Below are 9,593 nucleotides of genomic sequence, written 5' to 3'. Positions count from 1 at the left end.
TATTTATATATACATATTTGGCTAAGCATTTAAGAATGTTCATAAGCAACATGAGAAGAGTGGTTTTATGTCTATTGGATGGGATTATAGCAAATTTGGATTTCCCCTTGCTCCCATTCCCCTTCTAGTAATTTTTTATTGTATCTTATAAAGTACCTGTCCATAATTGATTGGAGCAGTGGGGAGCACTGAACCAGGGCAGGCCTAGTGCTAGATGGCAAAACGTCCAAGACCAGAGGATAGTAATGAGAAGACATAACCAGGAAGGTGATGTGGAGGAGAGGTACTTACTCTTAGAACTTCCCTGCCAACCTTTTATTGTCTCCACACGGCAGACCAGTCATTCTTAGAGTCTAGATGATGGCTGCATAGCCTATAGTCATTCTGACTGGATTTAGAGCCCTGAGATTGGTGGTCATCAGGTTAATAAACTGGGATACCACCATGTCTGTTAAGGGCCTGACTGGGTTTTAGGGTGATAATATGTTGTTGAAAGAGGGCGATGATAAGGCATCAGAGTTCTTTGAAGAATAATTTTAGTTATAATACAGTTCCTGTGGGAGTTCTTAGAGTCACTGAGAAATAGGACAGACCATAGGAATAAATGTGCCATCGACACTGATGGGATTTAAACACAAAGTCTAGAATGCAGTAGAGACTTCCATTACATTTTTTCTCTCATTTTGAGAATCCGAGGTACTAAGTTTAAGCAGAATAGAGTTGAGGGCCAGCCCTGACCCTAGTGATTAAGGAAGCCAGATCTCACATGGCCAACCACAGTTCAAATCCAAGCCTTGGCTTGAAAAACACACCAGGCACTTGAGTGTACTTGCACAGAATCCCAACAGGATGGAGAAAGTATTGTGCCATAGCTATGCTCCACTACGCGGTTGCTTGGAGGATGACAACAGGGCACACATTGTAAATGAAAAGTGCTGAGTAGGAAATCTGGAAAAGAAGGCCTGTTATGGTTGATGCTATGGGGATGCCCCTGGGATGGACAGCAGCCACTGATTCAGTTGTGGATAGCAACACACTTAATGCATGCTAGAGTTTCTAGAGTAGTGATCTGCCCTAGGTTTGATTAAAGACCAAAGTTCCCTGGCTGTGGTTATTAAAACATCATTTGGAAGTGACTGGGATAAATCTCATACTGCTGTTCACTCCTCTAGGTCACCCTTGCAGTGTACCAACAAAACTGGGTTCACACTTCTAAAAATCTGGAGATAGACTGTATTTCAGCACTTGTTGCAGTGTTAAGCCTTTGGTTAGCTTTTTCTTATTGGGGACCTGGTGATGTGGTTAAGATGGCTGGATCTCACCTGGCTGACTCCCTCATTTGAGCCCCAGACCTGGCAGCTTGGAAAACAGGTCAGGCTTATGTGCATGCGTGCCCAAAATTCTGAAAGGAGAGATGGAAGAGAAGGGACTGCAGTGTGACCACCCATGGGAGTTTCCTTCTCACTCTCTCTTCCTCACTTCCCAGTCTGCACACACCCTCTCTAAAAAATTAAAAAAGAAGGGACCAGCAGTTAGTGTAATGGCTATGTCACTGGACTCCCATAGTCGACCGCAGTTCGAGTCCCGGACCCGGTGGCTTAAAACTCACGCCGGACGTGTGTGCGTGTGTGCCCAAGATCCCGAGAGGAGAATGGAGGAGAAGGGATTGCGGCGGGGCCATTCCCCTTGGGGGGGGATTTCTCACTTTCTGTCTTTCTGTCTCTCTCTGTCTGGCGAGTGCACGCGCCCTATAGCAAAAACCTCTCAAAAAAAATTAAAAAAGAAAAAAAAATAGTGTAATTTCTTCTTATGACTAAAGTAAGAGCTTGGGCTGTGACTTAAATCTGTTTTCAGTCAACCAATAGAGATAAAGAAATATCTTTGGAAGCTTCATGATTACTAGGTATAATCTCTTACATTGAGGAACACTTTTTTTTTTTTGCCTTAGGGTGCATGCACTTGCTAGAGAGAAAGTTCTGCCAATGCTGTTGTGATTTGAGAAGTTACCCCCCAGGGGAAATGGTCACACTGTAATCTCTCCACCATTCTCCTCTCAGGATTTTAGGCACACAAACACATTGAGTTACTTTCATGCCACCAGCTCTAAGACTCGAACCAGTCAGCCATGTGAGAATCTAGAGTCTTAACTATCATGCCCCCTGCTGGACTTGACTGTTATATTTTTGTAAATGTAAAATGTAAGGTCTGTCTGGTATGTTTTGTAAAACCAGATTCTATCATTTCTTTTTTCAAGCCTTACTATCTTCAGAAACACAAAGGTGATGGAATAGCAAGATGTTGAATATAGAAATCATTATGAAAGAATAAAGTGGATTGATAAGATGGTGCATGCAAATTTGGTGCAATTAACATAAACTTAAATCACAGTGATTTTTAAAAAGGATGTCTCCACAGGAAATGGGGTAGTACAAAACCACATTTTTTCCAACCATTTTTATCTTCCTACATATCCCCTGGACCAGTGATTCTTAAACTTTATTAAACATCCAAGTCAGCTGGGGGTCTTGTTAAAATACAGATTCAGGAATCCAGCAGGTCTAGAGTGCCAGATTCCACATATATAATAAGCCCCCAGGAAATCCCCATGCTGCTAACCCAGGGACCATTCTAACTAACAGAGCCCTAGGTGATAATTCCATAGGCACCAATTTTTTTTTTTTTAGAGGTTTTTGCTATAGGGTGCGTGCGCTCACCAGACAGACAGAGACAGAGAGACAGAAAGCAAGAAATCACCCCCCAGGGGGGATGGCCACACCGCAATCCCTTCTCCATTCTCCTCTTGGGATCTTTTGGGCACGCACACACGCGCGCCCGGCGCCATAGGCACCATTTTAAAGGTACTTGCAGGGACTTCTTTTTATGTGGGTTCCATGATTTCTTGTGGCAGAGACTAAAGTGAAGATCAGGATGACCGTGGCCTAGGGAAGTGTTTGTGACTATCTTTCCTTTATGAAACACAAGGGGTTAGGCAATCTGATACCAGAGATCTTTCTGTCACGTGTACAAATGAGGATGGATCTTGGCCTTTCCAGGGCACAACAGTTTGATGAATGCTTTTCTGAAACTCATGTGGCAGAGTGGGTACAGAATAGGGTTGATAGCTGAATTCACCCAGAGGAGCCAGAAGAATGTCTCATAGAAAACATGCCAGACGCATGTGCCGTGGCAAGCAGCTCGGATGATCATGAGAAAGGTGTAGGGAGCCCAACACAGGCCAAACACACACACGATGATGGCCAGAGACTTGGCCACTCGCTTATCTCGGGAGAGCTGCAGGCAGCTGGCCACGGTATTGGAGAGATCTGGTTGCCTCAGGACGTTGCAGACATTTTCGCTAACTCTGCAGTGGTTCTGCCAGCCTTGTTGTGATTTAGTTCCAAGGTCCACCTCCAGAGGTGGTAAATCCTGAGTCTCAGGAACCTCTGAGGAAAGAACCTGGTGCCTTAGGGAGAAGCCCTGGTCCCTTTTCTTCCCATTCCTCTCAGCTGGTTTAACAAAAAATACGTGTTTCTTTTCTCTCTCCTGGAAGTTCATTTCCATGCCATTTTGGCTACGGGCAAAGTTGTTATTCCTCAGGGAGGTGCGTTTCTGAATGTTGATATAGATGCTCAGATTGAAGTATGTGACGCTGATGAAAGGGGTGAAGAATTCAATGATGGAGGCTGTCATCAGGAAGTACCAGTTGTAGCAGAACTCAGCATAGCACTCACCCCGGGGCAGGATGCTTCTTTTGGCCACATACTCCCAGCTAATGATGGCAGGCCCATAGAGAAGGAACGCTGCCATCCACACCAGCACCATCTTTAAGATGGCATCTCTGGTCATGTTCTTCTGAGCCCTGTAAGTCACCTGAGGAAAATGGCAGGGGCCAGTTAGAGAGGCTGAGGCAGCTTTCCTCACAAGGCTATTACAGCAAGGTGCCAAAAATTAAGCCAAATATTAGCTTTTAATATAGTCAATGTTTGGGGATAGATGGACTCCATTTCCATATCCACTATTTCTTCCCCAGCTATACTATTCCACTCCAAGTAGCTTCTTTACAATAAGTAAAAAGAGTTCCTCTTGGGAAGAGGTTCAAGGTCTGTCCGTTTGGATGTTGGTGGTATTTGTACATGTATGAAAACACACCCTTCAGAACACATTAATTCACTCAGCACTCACAGGTGCACTGTATTACACTGCACTTCTTTTGTCTTTTAAGCACCTCCTATAACTTTATGTGTTCATTCAATATTTTTACTCTTGACCAATTCAGTCTCCTCTACTATCCTGTAGGGGATTTAAAGCAGAGGCTCTCTGTGAAGTCAGGTAGCTTTGATTAAAATGCCCACTATCACTTGACCAGTGGTTTGTCCTAGGCAATTTGCTTAACCTCTGAATGCCTCAGTTTCTTCATGTGTAAAATAAGACAGTATTTTACTTAGACCACAGGGTTGTCATGACCCATCTTGGATATAATTCAAATAAAGTTCTTAGAACAATGTCTAAGGAGACCAGCAGTTAGCGTAATGGCTTTGTCAGCTGGACTCCCATGTAGTCGACTATGGTTCGCATCCCGGACCCGGTGGCTTAAAACTCATGCCAGTTGTGTGTGCGTACGTGCCCAAGATCCCAAGAGGAGAATGGAGGAGAAGGGATTGCGGCGTGGCCATTTCCCCTGGGGGGGGTGATTTCTCGCTTTCTGTCTCTCTGTCTCTGTCTGGCGACCGCACGCGCCCAAAGAAAAAACCTCTCCAAAAAAAAATGAACAATGTCTGAGTTAATATAAGCCCAAAACATTAATTATCACTATTATTGCATGTAAAAATAATCTGTAAAGGCAAAAAAGTAAAGAATAAAAATTATCGACTTTTTTTTCCCACCTGTAAACTTTGGTTTGCCCAAAAAGTGCTGGGGAATCAAAGATGCTTGAAAGAGTTGGGAGATGGAAGTTTTTCTTCAAATGGGCTTTCATGCTGCAGATCAGAGTGTGCATCACTAGAGCAGAATACTCATCTTTCCATATGGGTCAGTGCAGAACACTGAATACTGGTCATCAGGCGATTGCACTGTATACACTTATATTGTACACAAAGCCTTTCATTCAGAGTAAAGAAAGCCTGATTCCCAAGGGAGGATGTCAGGATCTTGAACCCAAGCAATGGGTTCTCTGAGCTCCTGGAAAATTAGAAAATGCACTATAGACGATGTTGTATTTAGGAAATGTTTGTAAGTAAATACGAGGGGAATGTAAGTAACAGTAACAAGGAAGAGCTGAGCTGGAACCATGATGAAAATCAGTGTTTTTATTCTCGGCTGTACTGTATAATCAACCCCCACTCCATTTTGTTTTTTTTTTTCTGCTAGACAGTACATGTGCTCACCAGAGAGACAAAGAGGGAGAAGAAAAGCAGCCCCCCATGGGGCATGATCACATTTGCAATCCTTTCTACTTCCCTCCCTCCTTCTGGAATTTTGGGCATGCACACATACAAGCCTGGTATGATTCTCAAGTCCCAGGTCTAGGATTGAATCATGGGGTTGGGCATGTGGGATCCTTAACCACCAGGCCAAGGAGTCAGCCCCAACTTAAGACATTAAAACAAAAAGCCAATACTTGGCCCCAATTTTAAATCCGAGTCAATTATAAACTCAAAGTGGGCTGGGAACTACAGCTATAAGTAAAGCAAACTGTGTGGGTGCCACAGAGTAGACTTAGCAGTGGCCCTGCCTCTGAGAAAGGGTGGGAAGGGGTGGGGATTCTCAGACCATAAGGTCTTGTGGGTGTTGAACACAGATTGTTGCTATTTTCTAATTTTCTACAGTGAACATGGATTATTTGTATAAAAGATAAAAAGGGTTTTAAGTTTGAAGGAAAGTTCGCCTTTTCACTCTCCAGGTTTCTTCCTGTTTCTTTCTTTTTTTTTTTTAGATTTTTGATATAGGGCACATGTGCTTGCTGGAGAGACAGAGAGAGAAAGCAAGAAATCACCCCCCAGGGGAGATGGCCATGTGGCAATCCCTTCTCTTCCATTCTCCTCTTGGGATTTTGGGCATACACACACACATGCCCGATGTGAGTCTTAAGTCGCTGGGTCTGGGACTCAAACCACAGTCGATTGTGTGGGAGTCCAGCAATGTAAGCATTATACCATCTGCTGGTCTCTTCCTATTTCATTTAAAGCTTGACATAATGTTTAAATTGCTGGACTCCCACATGGCTGACTGCAGACCTGGAGGCTTGAGACTCACACCAGGCACATGTGCATGAGTGCCTAAAATCTCTAGAGGAGAAGGAGTTTCAGCATGGCCATTCCCCCTTGGGAGTTGACTTTTCACTTTCTATCTGTCTCCCCTGCAAGATCATGGCAAAATCTCTCAAAAAAAAAAAAAAAAAAGCTTAACCTCTATCCTTGCTGATTTCTTTGACCCTTATTTCCAGCTGCAAAATGGGGGTAAAGAAACTTTGGTTTCAGGACCAAAGGTGGCGCAGTGGTTAAGGCACTGAATTCTCACGTGGCTGACCACAGTTTGAGTACTGAACCTGGTAGCTTGCTTTCTCACTTTCTCTCTCATCTCTCTCTGGTAAGCACATGTGCCCTATAGCAAATTAATAATAATAATAATAAAATTTTAAAAAATTAACTAGTTTCTACTTATAGGGAGTTGAGAACCACGTGAATTAACCATCATAGTGGTTATAGCCAAAGGGCTTTTTAATCTCTCTTTTCTGTTAAGAAAACAGACTCAGAGAGGTGTTGCAGTGTGTTCAAGGTCGCATAATGTGAAGTGGCTAAATTAAGTCTGGAACCCAAGTCTTCCAACTCTTGTACCACCCTAAAAAGCACCGCCATGTTGAGTATCCCCATGATGGCTCATGTAAGCCTTTCCTGTTGCTGTATGGCTAAAGATGCTGAGGCATCTCAGGGGCCCTTTCTACTGAGCACTGCCTGGGCCAGCAGTTGTGAACTCTTAACTAGGGAGGACAAGAAGCCACTTGGCACCGACGTCATTTTTCTACTGGGCCTCAACTTTGCACTTTTCGTCTTATCTCCATATAAGGTTACTTAATATGCATTAAATTAGCAAAAATCACCATTCCAAGAACTGGGGGTATGTCAGTGAGCTAGACAAGCCTTTGCCCCTGAAGGAGTTTAGGTTCTAGTGGGGGAGACAGATGCCGTCCTAGAATATGGTGATAATCAGACGCCTGTAAGTCAGGAGGTGATAAGCATAGTATAGTAGTGAAGGGACAGTGGAGCATGCCAGGGATGCTCTTTGACTCAGGTAAATAAAGAAGACCTTTCTGAGGAGGTGACAATTGCAGGTACCTGAGTGAACTCTGGGTGAGCCTATGAACAGGAAGAACACTGAGGAGGTGGAAAGATAAGGGTGTCATTACAGGACTTTAGATTTGCATCCCATTCTCTGACCACATGCTTGATCACAATGCCAGTGGTATATACTATATAATTATTTTTAAAAATTCTGTGAAAAGTACAATTATATTGCATTGTAACTTTTTTAACCTGTTAGATGTATTTAAAACAGTATTTGTAACCTGGTCTTGGAATCTCTTTTTCCTTTCCTTTTGAATATGTAGAGTCCTGAAAATGCCAGGGGACTTTCAGAAAGTTCATGGAAAAATGAAATTGAAGTACAGGTTTATTTTGGTGCAATTTTAAAAAAATTCATGCATATTTTTTTCGTTACATACATTTCCATGAATGTTGAAGGCCCCTGTTATATGGAAGTGATATGCTAGTGTTTTCCCTTACCCACTAACTAGCCTGGCAACTCCAAACCCAACCTAGCCACCCCTGTCCTCCATCCCTCCCCCCTGACCCCCTCCTCTGCCTTCCTCCTCCTTACCGCCCTGGTGACAGAGAGGAACCTGTCATAACTGATGAGGACGATGTTGAAGACCGAAGCGGTGCACACCAGATAATCGGTCACCAGCCACAGTTTACACAGTCCCTTCCCAAACTTCCACTTCCCGGTCAGGACGTACGGGATGTACAGCGGGATGCAGAAGCCGCCTGCAGACACAGAGAGGAGGCAGGTGGGCGTCCCATTCCCGACCCGGTCGGGGTGCAACTCCTGGAGCAGATCTCCAAGTGCAGAGCTTCCCTCTGCAGCGCTGCCACTCTGGAGTCCCCCGCCCCCACCGTGCCACTGTTGCACTCACCCACCAGCAGGTCCGCAACCGCTAAGTTAAGGAAAAAGAAGTTGCCGCGGGAGCGCAGGCTACGGTCCACAGCGAAGGCCACCACGACCAGCGCATTGCCCAGCACGGTGGCCAGCGCCAGCAGTGCCATGAGCACAGCCAGTAGCACTGTCACCGGCGCCGAAAAGTGGCCGGCGTATGGCCCAGGGTGCAGCCCCTGTCCGAGCCCTGGTCCAGGCCCGGGTGCCGGCCCTAGCCCCGGGGTGCACATGTTGCTGGATGCGTTGGGCTCCATGCAGAGGAGTTGCAGTGGTCGGTCTGGCTGGTGTGAGAAGCTGAGTCGGAATCAGGGAAGGGAAGCTGCAGAGGCGGACGCCGGGACCCGCGGGAAGCAAGAGAAGCGCAGGAGTGAGCGCGACTGGCGGGTGGTGCCAGGCGCCTGCAACTGGGGCGGAGCCATAGGAGGGCGCCCGGAGACAACCGGATCCCCAGCTCCAGCCTGTGGTCCAGCGGTAGGGCAGCCGGTGAGGCCAGGGAACGGCAGACTCGCTGGTCCGCTGCCCTCGCTCCTTGAGCCCAAGGCGGGGAGAAAGAGGTCTCTGCTACCCACCTAACTGCCCTCCGGAACAAGTAGTATTACTTTCCCAAGTAGAAACAATTTTCTTTTCTTTTCTTTTCTTTTCTTTTCTTTTCTTTTCTTTTCTTTTCTTTTCTTTTCTTTTCTTTTCTTTTCTTTTCTTTTCTTTTCTTTTCTTTTCTTTTCTTTTCTTTTCTTTTCTTTTCTTTTGCTTTTTTCTTTTCTTTCTTTCTTTTTTTTTTAAGTAAAACTGGTCTTTATCCTTAATTCAGAGACTACAAAAATAACAGAAAGCAATGTATTCTCCAAGTGGCTAATGAAATGCATCCAGGTTGTCAGTGGAATTTCAAAAAGATACACGTTATAACTTCTCTAATAGCTATGCTTTGTTGAATGCTTATAGTGTGCTAGGTAGGCACTGATCTAAATGCTTTATGTTCATCTCACGTAATCTGTAAATCAATAGTACAGAGTCATAAATCCAATTTTAACATTAAGAAAACTGAGGCAGAGAAGGAAAAAAATGGAGAGAGACCTATGACGCTTAAGGCTGTAGAACAGCTGGGATTTCAAACCAAATATTCTACCTGTTCTCCATAGAGACTTTGAAAAAATGTATTGCACTAGAAGAATTACTCTAATTATTCTTTGGAAGACATATTATGAATGAATCAAACTTATAGATGAAAGTGGGTTTATTTATCTATTTATACATTGGCTTGGTCCACAAAAGACTGAAGGTAATTTAAACAGAGTGTTCAACATCTTAAATGTATTATTCTCCCCAAAAGTTAGCAGCTTCCAAACTTGATTTAATATTCTGCATGTTTTCTCTCTGTTGCTTGGTAA

General features: G+C 44.4%; 1 protein-coding gene across 1 annotated transcript; it reads right to left on the bottom strand.

The window, feature by feature from the left end:
• Nucleotides 1–2,816: 2,816 nt before the first annotated feature.
• On the bottom strand, nt 2,817–8,438 carry LOC102474126 (histamine H3 receptor). The gene is made up of 3 exons (XM_006170466.1): nt 8,189–8,438; nt 7,873–8,039; nt 2,817–3,870 (listed from the first exon to the last, which is right to left on the bottom strand). Exons 1-3 carry the CDS (start codon nt 8,436–8,438, stop codon nt 3,016–3,018), a joined length of 1,272 nt encoding a protein of 423 aa, XP_006170528.1. The 3' UTR covers nt 2,817–3,015.
• Nucleotides 8,439–9,593: the final 1,155 nt, after the last annotated feature.

The sequence above is a fragment of the Tupaia chinensis genome, unplaced genomic scaffold (genome assembly GCF_000334495.1).
Source record: "Tupaia chinensis unplaced genomic scaffold, TupChi_1.0 Scaffold148557_1, whole genome shotgun sequence".
NCBI lineage: Eukaryota > Metazoa > Chordata > Mammalia > Scandentia > Tupaiidae > Tupaia > Tupaia belangeri.
The sequence above is the reverse complement of the archived record's forward strand: the minus strand, read 5'-3'. Positions and strand labels throughout refer to the sequence as shown.

Bases quoted from the DNA above. Each gene is read 5' to 3' on its own strand.
- LOC102474126 (XM_006170466.1), bottom strand. From the start codon at position 8,438: ATGTGCACCCCGGGGCTAGGGCCGGCACCCGGGCCTGGACCAGGGCTC. The intron at 8,040-8,188 runs GTGAGTGCAACA...CTGTGTCTGCAG, and splicing joins GGTTGCGGACCTGCTGGTGG to GCGGCTTCTGCATCCCGCTG. The intron at 3,871-7,872 runs GTAAGGAGGAGG...CATTTTCCTCAG, and splicing joins TCCTCTCTGTCACCAGGGCG to GTGACTTACAGGGCTCAGAA.